The following is a 21,641-nucleotide window of genomic DNA, read 5'->3' as shown; positions in this document are numbered from 1 at the left end:
TCATTACAGATGGTTGTGAACCACCATGTGGTTGCTGGGAACCAAACTCAGGACCTTTGGAAGAGCAGGCAATGTTCCTAACCGCTGAGCCATCTCTCCAGGCTGCCTAGAGATTTTTTAAGATTTCCTATAGTGAGTGGGGCTGGACAGACTAGCACAGAAGAGGTCATGTTTTGTGCAGGTATGATCAAGACGCCATACATGGGTGCTTAAGGCAAGTTTGACTTTAGGAATGGCCTCAGAGTATCAGGATTAGTTAAGGTCTGTGTAGCTTGTGGGATGATGGTGGAGTTGTTCTTTTTTCTTAAGTTTTTTGTTTGTTTTGTTTTGTTTTTGTTCTCATTACTTTGAGACAGGGTTTCTCTGTGTTTTTCTGCGTAACCCTGGCTGTCTTGGAACTTCCTCTGTAGATAAGACTGGCCTCATCCTTAGCGATCCACTTGCCTCTGCCTCCTGAGAGCTGAGAGCTCCACCATAGCCCAGTGTAGAAAGTATTTTTATTCATTTTGTATGTTGGGAGAGAGCGTGCACTGCACAGTGTGTGAGAAAGCCGGAGGACAACTTTGTGGAACTGGTCCTCTCCTTCCACCTTTGCTTGTGTTCTGGGGTCGAGTTTATCTTGCCAGTCTGGAGGGAAGGGCTTTTCCAGCCCACCCATCTCATCACCTGTCGCGAGGTCTTTGTGGCCTTCTCTGATGTTGGGGGTGCAGTAGTCTGGCCCGAAGGTCAGGGTTCAGGGCTGCTGGGGACTTGTTTGCTGCTGCTCCTGGAGTTCTCATGACAGCTCTGGAATGGGCTGTAAGAAGAGTCATCTCCGCAGTTCAGGTTGATACATGGCCACCAGTGTCCTTGTCGTGCTGGCTGAGGATGCCTTTGAGGGTGTGGTTCTGTGGGATGTGCAGAGGACATGGGGTGGTGGTAACATGGGCCCACACCGTCACCTCAAGACTGTACGGAGTTGGACAGGTGAGAAGCATGGAGTGAGGGACAGCAATGGAGACATATATGAGTCTCTTAAGTCACAGGGTTAAATTTGGAGGCTCCATCTACTGGAGGCGCTGGTTTCTGCTGTCAGGCCTCTCTAAGCCATTTCTGTCCCTGCTCCAGGTACTCAAAGATGGCAGAAGCTCATCAAGCTGTGGCCTTCCAGTTCACTGTTACCCCCGATGGCATCGACCTCCGCCTGAGCCATGAAGCCCTCAAACAGATATGCTTGTCAGGATTGCACTCCTGGAAGAAGAAGTTCATCCGATTCAAGGTTGGTTGGCTGTCTTCTGCAGTGCTTGCTGGGAGTCAGGGTTGGTTGGCTGTCTTCTGCAGTGCTTGCTGGGAGTCAGGGTTGGTTGGCTGTCTTCTGCAGTGCTTGCTGGGAGTCAGGGTTGGTTGGCTGTCTTCTCCAGTGCTTGCTGGGAGTCAGGGTTGGTTGGCTGTCTTCTGCAGTGCTTGCTAGGGCTCAGGGTTGGTTGGCTGTCTTCTGCAGTGTTTGCTGGAACTCAGAGATCTGCCTGCCTCTGCTTCCCGAATGCTGGGGTTGAAGGAACATGTCACCATGACTAGCTTATTTACTTATTTTTAACTCTATTGAGTTATTTATTTACTTATTTATGCTTGTATTTTTTAGATAGGGTCTCATTCTAGCCCAAGATGGCCTTGAAATTACAACAATCATCCTGCCTCAGGCTCCAAAGTGCTGGATTGACAGGGGTAGCAGCACATGGACCTCTGAGAGTCCTGGCTTTTGTGGCACAGGATCTCATGTAATCAGGGTGGGCTCAAACAGAATGTGTAATGAGGGATAATTGTGAATTCTTTTTTTTTTCTTTTTTTGGTTTTTCGAGACAGGGTTTCTCTGTGGCTTTGGAGCCTGTCCTGGAACTAGCTCTGTAGACCAGGCTGGTCTCGAACTCACAGAGATCCGCCTGCCTCCCGAGTGCTGGGATTAAAGGCATGCGCCACCATCGCCCGGCTAATTGTAAATTCTTTATCCTTCTGCCTCTGCTTCCTGAGTGTGGAGATCACAAGTGTGATTTTATTTTTCTCTTTAAAAAAGAGATTTATTTTAATTATGTGTATCCTTTATTATGGAATACACCTAATTAAAAATAACAATCTGGATATGGGAGGGCGTATGTTAGTTGCAGGTACTTGCAGAGACTAGAGGCATTGGATTCCCTGGAGCTAGAGTTACAGGTGGTTGCCTGACATGGGTGTTGGGGATGAACTCAGGTCTGCTATAAGAGTGAGTGTTCTTAACTACAGAGCTGTCTCTAGCTCCAAGAAAGGTTTTCCTTCTTTGTTATTTGTCTGTGTGTATGTAGTATGTGTGTGTGTGTGTATAGGCCTGACCTTTACATTGGGTGTCTTCCTCTATAACTCTCTATTTTATATATTGAGACTGATCCTGAGCTCACTGATCCTGAGCTCACTGATTCTGGCTAGTCTAGAGCCTGGTTGGTCTAGAGCCTGGCTAGTCTAGAACCTAACTGGTCTAGAGGCTGGCTAGTCTAAAGGTTGGCTGGTCTAGAACCTGGCTGGTCTAGCTAGCCAGCTTGCCTCTGGAGTGCTGGAGTTACATATGGGTGCCATTCCTGCCTGGCTTTTGCATTGATTCTAGAGATCTAAACACTGGTCCTTCCTCCAGCTTGTGTGGCAGGTGTTTTACCCCTGAGCTGTCTCTCCAGCCTTCTTTTGCTTTTCTGAGATAGAATCTGATCCTGTAACCCAGGCTGGTTTGTAACTTCAGGCAGTTTTCCTGTCTTCGCCTCTCAAGTTCTGGGAAGACATGAGTCCCCACACTGCTTAGAGAATTGTTGTTGTTGAATTAGGGTCTCACTCGATAGCCCTGGCTACCCTGGAGCTCACTATGGAGACTAGGCTAGCCTCAAACTCACAGAGCTCTGTCTGCTTCTGCTTTCCAAGTACTTGGGCTAAATGTGTGTATCTATTAAGAATTAATTTATTATGCTGGGCATGGTGTTCCAGTGCTCTAATCCCAGTACTCAGGAGGCAGAGGCCAGCCTGGTCTACATAGTGAGTTCCGGGACAGCTGGAGCTATGTAGAAAGACTCTGTTTTAAAAGACAAAACACGGAAACAGAAACAAGATAGAATTAATTTACTGGAAGTTTCAAACTGTCAGCAAAGCAGAGAGAAGGCAGCACTCTACGCCATGCTTCTCCTGGTTTCCAGAGCTGGCAAAGACTGGCCAGCTTTGGTCCACACAAGCCTTCTCCCCCAACCTCTTTTCCTTAGACAGAGTTTTGAGTTACTTGGGTGAGATTGCAGCCCTGCCTGATGACCTGAGTTTGACCCAAAGCTCTATCAGCTAGAAAGAGAACTGACTGTCACACTCTGTCTTCTGATCTCCACCTTTGCAACATGGTGTCCTTGCATCCACTCATGTACAGTGGATAAATACAGCAGAAATTTTACTTTAAACTTGGTTTTGTTGCCTGGAAGGCTGGAGGCTGAGGAGTTGGCTGACTTCTCTGTAACTCCTGGGTGTCTCAATCAGAGGGCAGGGCATGGAGGCGCATTAAAGAGCCACCTCCAGGATTCCGGAGCACCTTCCCAAGCCCAGACACCAACTCCTCCGGCTGTGAGTGTCCCCTGGGGTCACTCTTTGTCAGTTTGCTTTTGCAATCCTTTCTAGTGTATAATCTCTCCATCTCAGCCACCAGGAAAGCAGCATTAGAAAGGCCCAGAGCAGGGCTGGAGACATGGCTCAGTGATTGGATAGGGCAAAGGGAATTTGGAAGCTGGGGTCCCTGACTTCCAGATACTGGCAGACTGGGGGTGGGACCTCATGGTGCCCAGGCTGTCACCATATGGGGATCTGTATGGGGAGTCAGGCCTAGTGTTCCTGCCGACCCTGAGTCCCTCTTGGGGAATCTCCCAGGGTGCATTTGGACTCAGAAGTTGGGAAAGAAGAAGCTGCATGAAGATGAGGCAGTCGTGGCTCCAGGAAGAGTCTCAGCTACTGGGCACTTGGTCCTTGGTGGCCTGCGTGCCATACCTTCTCCCTGCTGCCTGCTGTTCCAGCTGCCCGTTGCCACAGGGCTACTGCAGAGCAGCGATGGTGGCCTCAGGAGAGTGGTGCTTACAGCTGGTTTGTCTTTCCAGAATGGCATCATCACTGGTGTGTTCCCGGCGAGTCCCTCCAGCTGGCTTATCGTGGTGGTGGGCGTGATATCATCCATGCATGCCAAAGTGGACCCCTCCCTGGGCATGATTGCAAAGATCAACCAGACCCTGGACACCACGTGAGTAACCGCCTCTCCCCGACCCCCTCCCCACCTCAATAGTAGGAAGATGACAGTGACCCTGTTGACTGCCCTTGCTTTGGACTCTCCACAAGGCCATTGCTGCCCGGCCACATGGGTTCTCTTCTTTTTCCTGACCTGGTAGTGAAGTCCCTTGGAAGGGTGACCTGTATACCCAGCCGCCCTCCTCGGGATAGTAGGCTAAGAATGGCCGAGGCCTGAGCCACCTGTGGCAGTCGATGGAGCCAGTGGTGACCTCAGAGGGCTTCTCTGCCTCAGATGGCTCCCAGTGTCTGTTCCACTGAAGTTAGTCTGTCCAGTGATCTGGTCCCCTGAACTGACTGCCATTGGCCAAGACTTCAGCCTTTGGCCCCTTCAGAGTGGCTTAGATTTCCCAAGGAGGTCCATTTTACCTTGGTTTGGAATTTAGTTTATTATGGGAACTTGAAAGTTGTTGGCATCCTGTTTGGGGACAAGGCCTGAGGTTTTTCTTTTCTTTTTTAATTTTTTTAAGACTGGGTCTCACTGTATAGCTCCAGCTGGCCTAACTTGTAGACCGGGCTCGAACTCACAGAGATCTGCCTGTTGTTGCCTCCTGAGTGCTGGGGTTAAAAGTGTGTCCCACGAAACCCAAGTTTTCTTTCTTTTCTTTTCTTTTTTTTTTTTTTTGTTTTGGTTTTTCGAGACAGGGTTTCTCTGTGGTTTTGGAGCCTGTCCTGGAACTAGCTCTTGTAGACCAGGCTGGTCTCGAACTCACAGAGATCCCCCTGCCTCTGCCTCCCGAGTGCTGGGATTAAAGGCTTGCGCCACCACCGCCCGGCTGAAACCAAACTTTTTAAAAAGATTTATTTCTTTATATTTATGTATATGAGTGTTTTGTCTGTATGCATGTATGTATGTGTACCTTATGTGCCTGGTGCCCTCCGAGGCCAGAGGAAGCTGTTGGATCCCTTAAAACTGGAGTCAGAAGCAGTTGTGAGCTGCTTGATACAGAAACTGGACTCAGGTCATCTGTAGGAGCAACAAGTGCTCTTAACCACTGAGCTGTCTCTAGCCGCGGAATACTTTTCTTAAAGGCTCCTCTGTAGCTGGGGTCTCCTGCTAGATGCTGGACCTGCTCTAGAAGGTATCTAGGGAACATTCTACATACTTCATTTCTGGGATGACGTGGAGCCTTGGGCCTAATGCATGCTAGGTTCACTCTTACCACTGAACCATACCCCAGCCTCAGGTCACCTCTGGTGGCAGTTCTTCCATGCAGCTTCCAACAATCCCTGGCACCATCTAGGATGGAGGATGTTAGACTCTCTCGGTGTAGCCAGGGCACAGGATACCATGGCTCGGTTTCCTTTGCATTGTGACCCCTGCATTTGGACATTTTCTTTTTCTTTTCTGAGATGGGGTCTCAAGTATCCCAGGCTGGTCTTGAGGTGCTGTGTAGTATGAGATGACCTTGAACTCTTGATGAACTTCACCTTCCTGCCTCTCCTGGAACTATAGGCATGTACACTGGGTTCAAGCAAGTGATTTCAGAATTGTCCCTAATTGTCCTGTGCCGCATGTCCTTCACAGCATGTCCTCAGTGGGCTTATAACTGAGAAGCAATAGCCGCCAGGTCCTTGCTATGCACTTGGCCTTGTTTTCTAGCCAGGAGTTGTGAAGGGTCCATACAATGTTTAGGGTCAGGGCTAAGCTCAGCTGGGAGCATTGAGTTCAGTGCCTTTGAAGGCCAGTTGAGGGCCCTGGGCCCCCTGGAGCTGAGGTTACAGGTTGTTGTGAGCCACTCAGCCACGTATGCTGAGAACAGACCTTCAACTCAGGTCCTCTGGAAGAACAGCAAGCCCTCCAACTACTGAGCCATGTCTCCAGCCCTGCTCTGGGCCTTTCTGATGCTGCTTTCCTGGTGGCTGAGATGGAGAGATTATACACTAGAAAGGATTGCAAAAGCAAACTGACAGAGTGGCCCCAGGGGACACTCACAGCCGGAGGAGTTGCTTTCTGGGCTTGGGAAGGTGCTCCGGAATCCTGGAGGTTGCTCTTTAATGAGCCTCCATGCCTGCCCTCTGATTGAGACACCCAGGAGTTACAGAGAAGTCAGCCAACTCCTCAGCCTCCAGCCCTGCAGGCAGCATTGGTTATGCCTTTGTAAGCGACTGTAGGAGACCAGATAAAAATGCCTGTTCAGGCCTCCTGCCAAGGGCCTTGTCTGTCTGGGGCCCTGAAGATCCAGCAGGGGCTAGGTTACCAGAAGCAGCTGGTGGATCTGGTCACTGGAGGCTGGACTTGTGCTCTCCTGTCCTACAGGTCCTGAGAGGTGAGGGAAGCCCGCCAACAGCTCAGCGTGCTGCTCTGGGTGCTGAGCTGGCTGCCTGTTGAAGGTAGCTGCGGGGCTAACAGTTTGCTCTGCTGTTAACATGAGCTGTGCCTCAAAGCCGGATTGCACATAGCTGTGCCACCTACTAAAACCTTGTTTAATCTCAGTGTTTATAAGATTTGTTTCTTTGTCTCTCAGAATCTATTTTCGTAAACTGGGTCATCCCTGGCCCAAATTTAGAAAAGCCAGGTGAAAGGTCAGAGTCCTGCAGCCTGAAGGGTTGTTCTGGAACCATCTTCCCATGAGGACTGAGCTCCTGTACCCCTAGGCTGCGTTTCTGTTTGCTTTGATCTGAAAAGATCAAAGAGGTTAAAGACACAGCTGAACTTTGGATGGTTTTTAAGACAGGATCTCTCTGTGTAGTCCTGGATATCCCAAAACTTGCTGTGTAGACCAGGCTAGCCTTGTGAACTCACAGAGATCTGCCTGCCTCTGCGTGTGACACCACACCCAGCTTGGATTAGTTTTTTTAATTTTATTCTATGTGTATGTGTGTTTAGCCTACATGTGTGTCTGTGTACCATATGTGTACCTGGTGCTTTTGGAGGTCAGAAGAGGCCTCAGATCCAGGTGGTTGTGAGCCTCTGTGTGGGTGTTGGAAATTGAACCCCAGGTCCTCTGCAAGAGCAGCCAATGCTCTTAACTAATGAGCTGTCTCTCCAGCCCTTTGAATGCTGGGTTTGACCAACTGTGGGAAAATACGTTTCAGAGCGTAGTGTTTTACCTGAGAAGAAACTTGTCTCTGTCACTTACAAGATGTTAAATTAAGGTTTTCCAGTATTAGAACATTTATGGTTATGTATACCATTGTTTTGATCATAGACTATCTTTTATACGTCCCTTGACAGTTCCGTACGTGTCAACAGTGTATCTTGACTATACCCATGCCAACTCTCCACACCCACTCTTTTATTAAATCCACCAAGTCTAAATAGTGCCCCTGCTGGAGTGTGGCCCGATCCAGCTGGCTTGGCCTCTGTTCACAGCCTCAGCAAGTTCTCGTGTGCAGCAGAGAGCGTTTCTCAGCTCTCCTCCCCATCCCTCTTGTGTCCTTTCCACCTCTTCTTCCTTGATGTCTTGAGCCTCGCAGAGGAGGGTGCTAGTTTTTACTTTGCCACTACTTCTCCATTTCCAAAACAACTGCAACAATCCCACAAAATAGCTGCATTTTTGTCTTGGTTTTTCTTTCATAATCGGTGACTTTGTTTTCTTAAGTATTTAAAATCTTTTAAGTTTTTTTTAGGTTTATTTATTTTTATGTAGGGTTTTTTTTTTTGTTTGTTTGATTTGTTTTAATTTGATTTGGTTTAGTTTTTGAGACAGGGTCTCACTTTGTAGACCAGGCTGATCTTAAACTCACAGAGATCCACCTGCCTCTGCCTCCAGGGTGCTGGGACATTTGAGTTTCTTATGAATAAAAACATCTAATTATATTTGAGGATGGGGGTGTAGCTCAGGGTTTGAGCCCCTGCCTAGCAAGCATGAAGTTCTGAGTTCAGTTGCAGGCACAGCAGATCCAAGCAAACACAAACAAGGTACGTTTGAGGGGTGGGGAAAGCTTTATAATCTGAAGAAATTGGGCCAGGGTCTCTGTGAGCATCATTTAGCAGTCCCCACCTGCTTGAAGCAGTTGTCATGGTGAGCAGGTCTCTGCCCACAGTGGGCCTCTCCGCTGTGCTCTCTAAGGCTGGAGAAAGTGGTGTTGTTCAGGATGGCTCAAGTCACTAGCCGGTCTCTGGCTTTTTCTGGGGGATGGAAAGCTCACTGCGTTGCCCAGGCTGGTCTCTGGCCTCAGCACAAGAGAGGCCACTCTGGGGCCGGGCGGTGGTGGCGCACGCCTTTAATCCCAGCACTCGGGAGGCAGAGGCAGGCGGATCGCTGTGAGTTCGAGACCAGCCTGGTCTACAAGAGCTAGTTCCAGGACAGGCTCCAAAACCACAGAGAAACCCTGTCTCGAAAAACCAAAAAAAAAAAAGAGAGAGAGGCCACTCTGCTGCACCCAGCCAAGGCTGGCCCATTTTGAGAGGGACAGAGAATGGCACAAGCACTAGGAGAGTTGGTGGGTCCCTCAGGCTTCCTTCTCTAATGAGCCCACCTCTGCTTGAAGGTGCTGCAGCCTGCTCTCTGCTGTCCCTGGGAAGGTGCTTGGTCCCACTGCGTGGTGGTGGTAGCTGTAGCCACCTTCCCACGCTGCCGCTCTAGCTACTTATCTGGTCCATCCACAGTGGCCGCATGTCAAGTCAGACGAAGAACATGGTGAGCGGCATCCTCTTCGGCACCGGGCTCTGGGTAGCGGTCATCATGACTATGCGCTACTCACTGAAGGTGCTGCTCTCCTACCACGGCTGGATGTTCGCGGAGCATGGCAAAATGAGCCGAAGCACCAGGATCTGGATGGTAACTATCTGTCACTAGCTAGGGTGACGTCACCAGAGGAGCCCCCTTGCCTGGTTAGCACTCTGCTCTGCTCTTTGATGTGTGACCGGTCCCCAGCCTCTGGCTGTGGACGAGCTGTGGCTCACCGTGACACTCGGGTGGAGCCCAGGGCTGCTTGCTAATGGTCTCTGGGAGTTCTGCCATCTCTCTGCTCACCTGCTTAGCCTGTAGTTCAGGATGGTTGCTGAACCTAAGTGCCACCCACCAGGTCTTTGTAGCCTTGGGCCATTTTGTAGTCAAGACACTTTTGCTGGCCAGATCACATGAGTTACCCTAACCCTTCAGTGTTCTCCGTTTCACCCCGACCCTAAGGCCAGGCACCCTCATTTAAGGAAGAGGGTTATTGCCATATGCATGAGCCTTGTCAAATTTTAACTAGTTATGGAGATTTTTTGTTTTGTTTATTGTTTTTGTTTTTTGAGACAAGGTCTCACATCACCCTGGCTGGCCTTGAATTTACTCTGTAGCCTGGGATAACCTCGAGTTTCTGGTTCTCCTGCCTCCAGCTCAGGCATGCGCCACTATGTCTGGTTTTTACGAGATGCCAGTGATCAAACCCAGAGCCTCATGTGTAGCTTAACTCAGTGAGCTGTCTACCCACTGAGCCATATCCGAAGCCCCAGCTCATTTTTATAAGCTCAGTTTTCTGGGGTGGGGGTGTTGGGTGGCTGTCCAAAGTGGAGATCACTCCTGGGGCCTCCCTCTTTGGCATCAACACCCCCTTCCACAGTGTGGCTATCACGTGTGCCCCCACCCACATACGGTCACCACTCTTAACTTCTGGTCTTCAGTTCTGTTTTTTGGTTTTGTTTTGGTTTTGTTTTATAAAGAAACTAATTTTCTGCTCCCAAGGTTTGTAAATGATTTTAATGAGTCTGGTCCTAGTAAAATTGTCTTTTGAATTGCTTCTCCCCGGGGGTCCTTCTTGGTGAAGGGGAGGAAAAGGTCAGCTTGACCTTAACCAACAGGCCAGCACACTCCCCCCCATCATCCCCACTTCTGATCTTCTCCTTCAGACTCCCCTTGCTACCCACCATACACTCCACTCTTCCCCAAACCAGCTTCCACCTTGTCTGTGAGTCTTCTAATGCCTAGAGTAGCAGAACTTAAGTCCTAGCTAGAGATGGTGTCCGGCGGGCTTAAGCAGTCCTCGTGGCTGATGTTAAACTGAATCCCAGCACTCCTGTGTGCTGAGAATCATCACTGTCTACACCTTGAACCCTTAGAGATGTTTGGTTTTGGTCAGGAGCAGAGAGTGGCCTTCTCTACCTGGCCTGCATCGGACTGTAGGAAGTGGCTCACTCTCCGTGTTGCTTCATCTGATGGACAGGGACACACTGCCTACCCTGGGGATGACTTGAGGGTGAACACCTCAGCTGGCATTACTTCCTATATCCAGAGCCTGCACCAACCTCAAACCATGAACATCCCAGGAGGAGGCTGACAGCCGCCTGCAGAGGTGTTGTTAACTCCAGGGCTCCTGGCCATGGGTGACGGTCGGCAGCCGTACCCGAAGCCTCTGTCAGACCTAATTTTGGTTCAGCCCAGTGTTTACTATTTTGGTTTGCCGAGGTCTGATAGTGTAAGTCAGGGAATGGCCCCACCGTAAGCACTCAGCCAGTCGCGTGCAGGTGAACCCTGACTTTGACTCTAATATTTGCGTCATCTGTGAAATGTAACTTGTATCTTCAGGCTATGGTCAAGGTCTTCTCAGGCCGAAAGCCCATGCTGTACAGCTTCCAGACGTCTCTGCCGCGCCTGCCTGTCCCAGCCGTCAAAGACACCGTGAGCCGGGTAGGTGTGTCTCACCTTTGTGCTGAGATGCCCAAGTCCTTTAGAGCCATTCATCTGGCTAATTGTAACTGTGAATACACTCCTTCCTCTTTATTAGTGGGCAGAGTCTCTGCTGCAGGGTTCCTGTGATAATGCTGCCCCACCTCAGAGTGCTTGCCCTGGCTGGACAAGGGTTCTGCCATGAGCCATAGCCCCAGCCCTTTGATATGTAGGTTTTGCATACAAGGTCTTGCTGGGTAACCAACCCACACTGGCCTTGAACATTTTCTCTTTTTTTTTTATATAGTTTACTTTATTTATTTATTTATTTATTTATTTATTTATTTATTGCATGCCAATCCCAGTTCCTGCTTCCTCTTCTCCTCCCACTCCCCCATCCCCCCACCTTACTCTCCCTCCCCCCACCTCACCTCCCATCCACTCCTCAGAGCCGGTAAGGCCTTCCTGCTTAGTCAAGTCTGTCCCATCACTTTGTTGAGGCAGGACCAAAGCCCTCGAACATTTTAAGTTTTTTTTTTTTTTTTACTCTTTATGTATAAGTGTTTTGTTGAAGGAACTGTGGGATGCATTCCTGTTACCCAGCTCCCGGCTGCCTGGCTAGCTTATGCCCCAAAATAACAACACACAAACTGTATTCTTTTAAACACTGTTTGGCCCATTAGCTCTAGCCCTTACTGGCTAATTCTCATATCCCGATCAACCCATCTCTAATAATCTGTGTAGCACCAGTCTTACCGGGAAAGATTCAGCATGTCTGACCTGGCGGCTTGCTTCATCGCATCTGCCCTGGAGAGCAGAAGCATGGCGTCTTAGCTCACTTCCTCTTCCTCCCAGCATTCTGTTCTGTTTACTCCACCCACCTATGTTCTAACCTATGAAGCCAAGCAGTTTCTTTATTAATTAACCAATGACTTTCCCACATCAGTGTTTGACTTTGTGTAGATGTGTACACTGTATGCATGCAGTGCCCACCATATGTATGCAATGCAGTGCTCAAGGAGGCCAGAAGAGAGCATTGGATTCCCTGGAACTGGGGTTACAAACAATCGTGAGTCATCAAGTGGGTGCTGGCAATAGAACCTGGGTCCTCTGCAAGAGCAGCCGGTGCTCTTACCTGCTGAGCCATCCCTCCAGCCCCATGACCTTGATCCTCTTGCCTTAGTCTCTTGATGCAGACATGGTAGACATATTTTACCATCCATAGCTTGATGTTGTTTTTCTGTAATGGATTAATTGCATCTTCAGTGTTTAAAGGTCCCATATCCCACCTACCAGGGAATGTTTACTTTTGAATAATGCCTTTATTGAGATGCGGTTTAGGACTGGATGAGTCCCTGTTTAATGTGCGTGCTTCAGGGATTTGAGTGCATCCATTATTTTAAACTGTGGCAAATGCATACAAAACCCACATTTATAATATTTTTTAAAGGCTGGGCATGGTGGCATATACTATTAATCCCAGCACTCAAGAGACAGAGGTAGGCAGATCTCTCTTAGTTTGAAGTCAGCCTGGTCCACAAAGCTACTTCTAGACCAGCCAGGGCTACACAGTGAAACCCTGTCTAAAAAAAAAAAAAAAAAAAAAAAAAGAGGAGGAAATGAGTTGACAAGATAGTTTTCAATCAGTAAAATGCTTGCAACCTTCCAAGCAAAGTCCTAAATTTGATTCATCAGAACCCATAGAAAAATGCCAGGTTTGTGACACACACTTGTAATCCCAGTCCTGGGAATGGAGACAGGAGGATCTCTGTGGCTCAGGGCCCAGTGATACCAGCCTGGCTGCTTAACTCCAAGCTGCTAAAAAACTTGTTTCCAAGGGGTAGATGGTGTTTGTAAGGATGGCTTCTGAGGACATGCGCCCTCCAAATGCCTCCGTACATGTATGCGTCTGTGCATGTGCTTGCATGTGCGCATGCACACACACACACATTTTAACTGTTTTCAAGTATAAGTTTATTAAAACTAATTACATCTAGGGCATTGTGCAATTGTGGCCACCATGATTTGTCAGGCCGTTCTGTTGCCTCAAGCAGAAGCCGTAGCCATTAGGCAATAACTCCCACGCTCCCTGCCCGTCTGCCAACCTCTGCTCTACTTTCTGTTTCTAGTTCTGCCAAGTCAGGGACTGTGACATGAATGGAGTTACGTAATGGGTGACTCTTGTGGGTTTCCCCCCACACACTAGCGTTTATTTTTCTTTGAGGCAGGATCTTACTCTGTAGTCCAGAGTAGCCTTAAACTTGTAATTCTCCTGTTTTAACTTCCCAAAGCAGGATGATTGTAAGATTCACCCTGACCCAGCATGGCTGTGCTGCTTCCCTTTCTGGAGCTGATAACGTTCATTGTGTGGGTAGATGGTGCGGGCTGTGTCGAAAGCAGGAAGGCTGGGAATGTCCATGCACGTGTTTTCATGTGGGTGCGACTTCGTGTGTCAGAGTAGCAGAGAGTGACTCTGTATTGAGCCTGATCTGCTCTTCAGTGGCCGCACCTTGGTGCATTCCGTGGGCGAACACCCATGCTTGGTGCCTTCTGCCCACTTTTCAGAACTGTAAATCAAAAAACATACTGGCTTCGGGGAATTACAGCTGCCTGCCTGCTATGGCGCAGTGCTCGCCCCAGAGTGTATAGAGCCTCCTCCCCCTTTCCAGATGGATCTCACATTGCTCAGACTGGTCTGGAACCCCTAGAATTTCCTATGTAGCTGAGGATGACCTTAAACTTCGATTCCTCTGCTTCCTGCACCTGAGCGCTGGGACGGCAGGCTAATCCTACAATACTCAGTTAGTTCTCTGCAGTGCTGGGGACAGAATCCAGGGCTTTGTGTGTGCAAGGCAAGCGATCTGCCAGAAGAGCCCTGGGAGAGTACGGCCTTTCAGTGCCCGTGTTGTACTTGGAGTAAGCTTCAGAGGAGCAGCTGGCCCTGCTGAGGAACAGCCCCGCCCCTCATTGTGTAGAGCAGGCCCTAGAGAACACTGCTGTCCCTAGGCTGGTGTTTGTTTTGCAACAGGGTCTCACTATGTAGCCTGGCTGGCCTGGAACTTTTCAGGTAGACCAGTTAAGCCTCCTCTGCCTCCAAAATGCTGGGATTACGTGTGTCCTATGTCATACCCAGCTCCAGACCTGGTTTCCTTTCTTGACAAATCAGATGGCAGTTCCACTTTCTGGAACTCACTCAGGTACAGGTGTGAGCTTTCAGGGTTCTTAGAACACCAGACATGGGGGCACATGCCTGTCATTCTAGCCCTTGGGAGAAAGAGGAAGGAGGAGGATCAGGAGTTCAAGGCCATCCTCAGCTACCTAGTGAGTTTGAGTTCAAATTAGACTACATGAGACCCTGTCTCAAAAAAGAAAAAGACTGTGTGTGAAATACCCTGTGTGTTTTACCTCAAAACATGTTCAAGGTTTGCATCTGTTAGTCTGTCTGAACTGAGCATCTAGACCCTGGAACCATGGTCCTGTTCCTGCTCTGCCTGGGCACCTATCTGACCCTCACTGGGCCCGCAGGGCTGCCCTACCCATCTCAGGGCACCATCATTGAAATAACGACCAAATAATGGTTGAGAGATGTCTTGATGTCTCCTCCATGAGGAAGAAGATACCTGGATTTTCGTTCATCTGCAGCAATGTTTAGCCCTGCAATGGTTGTCTTGTCTGTTGAGAGGGGAGACCGACTCAGGGAAACTTTCCCAGCCTTTTCTGCCTGGTGTGACTCTCCTGAGGTGTGAAATGGTCCATGACTCAGGGGTGGGTATCTCACTCAGACCGTGTTCTCTCAACTCCAGTACTTGGAATCTGTGAGGCCGCTGATGAAGGAAGGAGACTTCCAACGCATGACAGTGCTGGCCGAGGATTTCGCTGTCAATCTCGGACCCAAATTGCAGTGGTATTTGAAGCTAAAATCCTGGTGGGCCACAAATTATGTAAGTATTTCTGCACATAAATCTTTTCTCATAGATCTTTTCTCAGTGAGCTATTTCAGTGTGTAAGTTCCCGTTTGGGTACCAGGGCTCACGGAGTATGACGGTAGCTGAGGGCAGCCATACTTATCCATGAGAACTGTGCACAGAGCTGCTGGCTGCCTTTCCCTCGTGCAGAGGATCCTGAGTAGCCTTTGCAGCCCCCTCAGGGCAGGGCTGCTTTGCCCTTGAGCCTGTAGTCCTCACCTGGCAGGTCACTAAAGGCTCTTTCTCCCATGGTGGCCCTGCCACCTCGCCTCTTTCTCTGCTGCCTTTTACATCCCAGAGTATCACACCCCTCTGAGTTCCTGGTCAGGGTTCAGATGATGCTAACAGTGGCAGCTGTCTGCTGGGAACAGCTGTATGCTTTTGGGCGGGGCAAGAGGGCCTGTTAGGGGTATGAAACCCAGAGAGGGAGGCCACATGTAAAGAATAACTTTGGTGGGAGGCAAAGGATTGAAAATAACATCTAGTGAGCCAGAAGCAGTGGAACACACCTATAATCTCAGCACTCAAAAGGCAGAGGCAGGAGGATTGTGGACTCACACAGTGACTGCACAGTGAGACCTTATCTCAAGAAAAGCTCTTAAATTTAAAAAGTATCTATTTTTATTTATGTATAGGTGCGTAGGTGAGTTTATATGTATTACATGCATGTAGTTGCCCGTGGAAACTAGAGGGCATTGGATCCCCTGGAACTGGAGTTTCAGGTGGTTTTGAGCTACCCAACATGGGGTCTGAAAGCCAAATTTGGGTTCTCTGCAAGATCAGAACACACTCTTAACTACTGAGCCATCTCTCTAGTCCCTCAAACAAAACTGTAAGGGCTGGAAAGGACATGCAGCTGAGAGAGTCCTTGATAATGGTGCACAATGCCCTGGATTCAGTTCCCAGCACTGCATCTGTTTTGGTGGCGCACACTATTCCCAGGGCTTCGGAGAGAGGCAGGAAGATCAAAGTCCAAGGTCATCTGTGGTTATATAGAGTTCAGGGAGAGCCTGGAATGCATGAGACCCTGCTTCAAAAAAAACAACAACAACAAAAACAAGAGGCCGTAGAGATGACTCAGCAGTTAAGAGCACTTGTTCTTGCAGAGGACCTGGGTTTGATTCCCAGCACCCACATGATAACGATCATCTATAACCCCAGTGCCAGGGGATCCAACATCCTCTTCTGACCTCAATAGGTACCAGGCACACACAAGCTGCACAGAACATATATGCAGGCAAACACACACATGAAAAGAATTCTAGCTGGGTACGGTGGTGCATGCCTTTAATCCCAGTACTCAGGAGGCAGGTCAGGTGGATCTCTGAGTGCGAGGCCAGCCTGGTCTACAGAGGGAGTTCAAGGACAGCCAGGGTTATATGCCTCAAAAAAGAAAAAAAAAGTAAAAACCACAAATAATAAATAGACAAAAACAAACAGAGAAAGTAGGCGAAAAGAAACAGAGAAAAGGATCAGACAGAACCGGGCGCTGAGCCTGGGAGGGCAGGACTCCACAAGACTCCCAGGCCATAAGGGGCTGTCATGTTCTGGTTTTAATCATAGGCCAGCTGGACTGCTGCACACCTAGACTCTTGTGTGTGCCCTTTCCCAGGTGTGCACCCCAACACAGTGCTCAACATGGATTGCGAATGGGCATTTGCTGGGTGGCGTTGCAATGGGCATGTTGGAGAGTAAAGACACACAGGCTGCCTCTGACTTATTGCTGTGGCTCTGGGACGTACCCAGGCATCAGGAAGGGGAAGATCGGTCATTGGGGAGATTTGGGGTCATCTGTGTTATTTTATTTCTGCAGTGCTGGGGATAGGACCCGAGGCCTGGGTCAGACAAGCGTGTAGCACTGCACCCCACTTTCAAGCCAGGGCACTTTAGCAGTTATGCATTCGGTCTCATGTGGCTCCCAGACTAGCCTGAAACTTGCTGTGTAGCAGTCTTGAACTGGCTATAGCCTGGAACTCCCCATCCCCTGCCTGTGTGTGCATCAGTGTCCAGTCCTGTGCCCAGTTCTGTACAGCGCTTGGGAGCAAGCATTCTAGCAGCTGAACTGCATCCCCAGCCCGGACCCTTTTTCTTAAGTGACTGTGAAATGATCTGCTGTCTAGCCAGGTCTCCCCTTAAGACCAGTGTGTTTCTCAACTCCGTGTGTCCTCTCTGCTTAAGACAGCTTTGTTTTGGAGCCTGTCATATGCCAGAATCTTCCGGAAAGTTGTACTTTTAGAGCAGGCTGGTCCAGGGAAAGCAGCTTCATGGCTTCTGCTCAGCACTGTCTTGTTTGTGTTTGTTCCGTAGGTGAGCGACTGGTGGGAGGAGTACATCTACCTGCGGGGCCGAGGGCCGCTAATGGTCAACAGCAACTACTACGCTATGGTGAGTGGGTCTTCTGTCCTGCTGCAGCCAGGGCGCCTTCATTGTGCTGGACAGAGCTGCTAGCCGCCTAGGAAAGCTTGGGGGTGGATTCCTCTCCTCTTGCTCCTGCCTCTGTTGTCCATTGTCCATGACTTCATGTTGTGTGAAGATCCACCCGGGGCCCATGTGTTAGATCTCCTTGTGCCTGTGGGATCCCTGCCCTCTACCCAACAATACAGACACCTTTGTATTGCAAAGCACATTCACAGCAAATAGCACTTGCTTAGTAAGCCCTGTTTGGCCTTGAACCTGGTAGAAAAGGTGTACGCCACCATGCCCAGCAAAATCCTGCTGGCATTTAATAGCCCCAGAACAGATGGAGGCTGGGGTTGTAGTGGAACAATAACAAATTTAGAGCCTGTGGGACCAGTACTGGGGAGCTGGAGACAGGGGATCAGGAGTTCAGGGTCATCCTTGGCTATGTATGGAGTTCAAGGCCTTCCTCGGGGCTAGAAAGATGGCAGGTTCAGAGCACTAGATGCTCTTCCAAAGGACCCAGGTTTGGTTCCCAGCATACATGTCAGGTGGTTCAGGCCATCTGTAATTCCAGTTGCAGGGGATCTGATGTCCTCTTCTGGTCTCTCTGGACACCTGCACACACGTACACTTAACCACACAGATATAAAGAAAAAAAATTCAATCTGCCAAAACCCACAAATAGACCTGAAACAACAACAAAACTGTCCAAATATGAGAAAAATCAAATAACAATTTATTAAGTTATAAAGTCAGGCATAGTGACACATGCCTTTAATCCTCGCTCTCAGGAACCTGAGCGCATAATATAACCTGGTCTCCAAAAACCAGAACCTAAAGCAAATACAGAAAGCAAAGCTGTTGTGGTAACTGTAGGAACACGTTGGCGGCCTGGAGGGAGGGCCTCCACCATGTGTACAAATCACCATGCCATCTCCATGAGCACTCAATGCTGTCACCCCCTCCCAGGAGATGCTGTACATCACCCCAACCCACATTCAGGCAGCAAGAGCCGGCAACACTATCCACGCCATGCTGCTGTATCGTCGCAAGCTGGACCGGGAGGAGCTCAAGCCTGTATGTAAACTGTCCTTTCAGATCTTTAGAGAGGTGGCTCAGGTGACAAACTGCTAGTGACACCCAGCCAGATGCATTGGTGTACTGGTTGGAATCCCAGCACTGGGACCAGAGACAGCAGATAACTGGGGCTCACTAATCAGTGATGGCTGACTTGAGATGGCTGAGTGCTTGTGTTCAGTTCCTGGGGGATGAGAGGCGTGCTGGTGAACTGCTCAAGAGAACCGTTTCTTTCATAACCTCTGGTGGCTTAAGTGTTTGTCTGTACCCTGGCACAGCTCAGCAGGTCCCTCAGGTGCTACCCCAGGGGACACCTGGAGAGGATGAAGTCAGACTGGGCAGTATGCACAGGAAATAGGCAGCATTTTAATCAGCTCCATTTAAAGTTTTCCTGTGGGATTTTTGCCTTTTGGTTTTAAACACATTTTTATTACAGATTCGTCTTCTGGGAAACACGATTCCGCTCTGCTCTGCCCAGTGGGAGCGACTCTTCAACACCTCCCGTATACCCGGGGAGGAGACAGGTGGGTGGTGTTCACCAGGGCTCCCCCGGGACCCGGGGTTAGTCATTCTGCTGCTCAGAACCAGGAAACATTAGGGAACATTGGGGTAGGGTAATCTGCAGGGTGTGGGGGCAGGAGGATCCGGGAGCTTGTTTCTGAATGTTCCTCCTCTTGGAATCCCGTTCTCTTTTTGTCGTTGGTCATGGTTTGGGAACAGGATCTCATGTGTTCCAGGATGGACTAAAACAATATATAGTTGAGGATGACCTTGAGTTTCTGCTCCTCTTGCTCCCACTGGGATTATAGGCATGTGTCACCGTGTCTGCAGTATGTTGTGTAGGAATGGAACCGTGGGTTTCATACACACTAGACTAGAGCACTACCAACTGAATGCCAGCTCCAGCCTGGATTTCCTTTGTCTTTACTAGGTCTAGACAGTGGGTCAGTTCCAGATTTTAACATTTCTTCAGTTCAGAGTTCCATTCATGGGCATTTTTCCCAGACCTGCTGGAATATTCCCTTGGACATCTTCCTCTGGCCCACATGCCGGGTTTACTGTAAAATACTCATGACCGAGGAGCTGGATCCTGGCCCAGATTCTTGCTTTTGGCCTCTTGGCCTGGGAAGCATGGTTATATAATCTGACTTCTAACCTATGACATTCTTGGAAAAGAGGGAGAATGGATACCAGCTGGTACCATGCAGGCCTGCAGGGGTCATGTGTACAGTATTGGTCACCTTATAACATTGTGACGAAATACCTGAGCAAAAACTACTTAGGGGAGAAAAGATTTAGTCTGCCTCGTGGTTCCAGAGGCTGTAGTCCATTGTTTCTGGGCGATGGAAGAGCAAAGCATCATGGGATGCAGGGACATGTGAGGGAGCAGAGCACTTACCTTCTGTCAGCCAGGACATGGAGCAGGAGAAGGAGACTGGAGTCAAGGATGCCCTTCAGGGCTTGCAAAATGACTCAGCATGGAAGTGTGCCTGTCCCCAAGCCTGGTGCTTGTGGTGGAAGGAGAGAACCTCCTCCCACAGGCTGTCCTCTGCCCTCTCCATGTGTACCGCGGCACACCTGTCCTCACATGTTTGCATCCCCACACAAGATAAATGAGTAAATGTAATTTTTAAAAATTTGAAAGACCCTCTAAAGATGCATGCCACAGAGGATGTCTTGAGCGAGTTGGTTCTTTTCTTCACTGTGTTGGGGTCAGGCTAGGCAGCAAATGCTCGTTGGCCCTGCCATGGTCTTTAACAGTAGTGATCGTGAATATTAAAATCCCAGCATTCAGGAGGCTGAGGCAGGTGGATCTCTGAGTCCAGCCTGACCTACACAGTAAGTTCTAGGTCAGCTAAGACTACTTATGAAACCCTGTCTCAAAAACAGAAACAACAAATAATTTATTAAAATGGACTGCACCTAGTGGGGTCATATACGCCACACGCTAGTGTCCAGGGGCCTTGCTGCTTAGTTGTCCAATGTGTTTGCTTTCTTCTTTTGAGAGAGGGTCTCGTGCTCTAGAACACCCCCATGTAGACCAGGCTGGCCTTCTATTCATGGAGATCCACCTGCCTCTGCCTCCTTAGTGCTGGGATTGAAGGTGTGCACTGCCATAACCAGCCTTTTTGTTGTTGATCCTTTTAAAGTTTCTTCATTGTGTTTGTGTGTATGATTGTAGAAGGGTCACAGCCACACTGCAGTGCTAATGTGCCGCTCAGTGACAGTACCGTGGGGCTGACTCACAACTTCATTTACATGGGGTCTGGAGATCAAACCCGCATCACCAGGATTGTGCTGCAAGGGATTTTACCCACAAGTCATCTCCCTGCCCCCCACGCCCAGCCCGCCCTTTTTTTTTTTTTTTTTTTTTTTTTGAGACAGGGTCTTATGTATCCGAGGCTAGCTTCTAACTTGATATATAGCTAAGACTGGCCTTGGACTACAGATTCTCCCAGGTGGTGCACCATCATGCCTGGCTGAAATTTTTCATTGTTTTAAGATTTATTTTTGCTTTTTATTTTTATGTGTCTGTCTCTTTAAATGTATGTGTGAGGTGGCCAGAAGAGGGCACCAGATTCCCTGGAGCTGGAGATAGAGGCGGTTGTGAGCCACCTGATGTGGGTATTGTGAACTGATCTCTGGTCCTGTGGAAGAGCAGCAAGTGCTCTTAACCACTGAGCCATCCCTCCATCCCCTGAAACAGCTTTCATGCTGGAAATGTCCACTTTCTTCATCAGAACATTTTCCAGGGTGTCCTCTTATAGAACCACGTGGCCTGGGTGCTTTGGACTCGTGGGCCTGTGGGAACCTGGTGTTCATTCATAGGGGAGACTGCTGTATTATTTCCTGCTGTCATAAATACCTGTCCAGCAGCCTATAGAAGCAGGTGTATGGGGCTGGCGGTTTCGGAGACATCGAGCCCATCCCTATCACAGGGAGCACAACAGCAGCAGGCGCTGGAGCTAAGAGCTCACGTCCCTCTCCACCCACTGGAAGCACAGGCGACGCACTGGGGAGGGTAGGAAGGCTGTGCCCATCCCAAAGGACACTCTAATCCTTCCCAGGTAGCCACCAACAGGGAACCAAGTAGTCAAATGCCCGTGACTTGGGGAAACATCCATTCAAACCACCGTGCCTGCCAGCCTGGTTTCATAGATGAGGAAACTGAGACGGAGGATTGGTTTGGTCAAAGATTGACTCAGTTTGGAATCAAGGGCCACACACCTGTGAACCTAGCACTCAGGAGGTAGAGGCCGGAGGATCGGGAGTCCAGGGTCGTTGTTGGCTCTCTGTATAGGGAGTTGGAGTCCAGCCTGGGCTACATGAGATCCTCTCTCAAAAAGTCAAACAC

General features: G+C 49.3%; 1 protein-coding gene across 1 annotated transcript in view; it reads left to right on the top strand.

Annotated features, from left to right (window-relative positions):
• Positions 1 to 21,641, top strand: part of Cpt1a (carnitine palmitoyltransferase 1A) — a 62,500-nt gene that overhangs the window by 23,673 nt on the left and 17,186 nt on the right. The window contains exons 2-9 of the mRNA XM_057779279.1: positions 1,108 to 1,258; positions 4,122 to 4,261; positions 8,861 to 9,032; positions 10,764 to 10,865; positions 14,648 to 14,785; positions 17,117 to 17,194; positions 18,179 to 18,286; positions 18,723 to 18,810. Of these exons, the coding sequence (XP_057635262.1) occupies positions 1,118 to 1,258; positions 4,122 to 4,261; positions 8,861 to 9,032; positions 10,764 to 10,865; positions 14,648 to 14,785; positions 17,117 to 17,194; positions 18,179 to 18,286; positions 18,723 to 18,810 (967 nt within the window). The 5' untranslated portion in view covers positions 1,108 to 1,117. The remainder of the gene's footprint in view (positions 1 to 1,107; positions 1,259 to 4,121; positions 4,262 to 8,860; positions 9,033 to 10,763; positions 10,866 to 14,647; positions 14,786 to 17,116; positions 17,195 to 18,178; positions 18,287 to 18,722; positions 18,811 to 21,641) is intronic.

Source organism: Chionomys nivalis, chromosome 8, assembly GCF_950005125.1.
Source record: "Chionomys nivalis chromosome 8, mChiNiv1.1, whole genome shotgun sequence".
NCBI classification, from domain to species: domain Eukaryota; kingdom Metazoa; phylum Chordata; class Mammalia; order Rodentia; family Cricetidae; genus Chionomys; species Chionomys nivalis.
The sequence above is the reverse complement of the archived record's forward strand: the minus strand, read 5'-3'. Positions and strand labels throughout refer to the sequence as shown.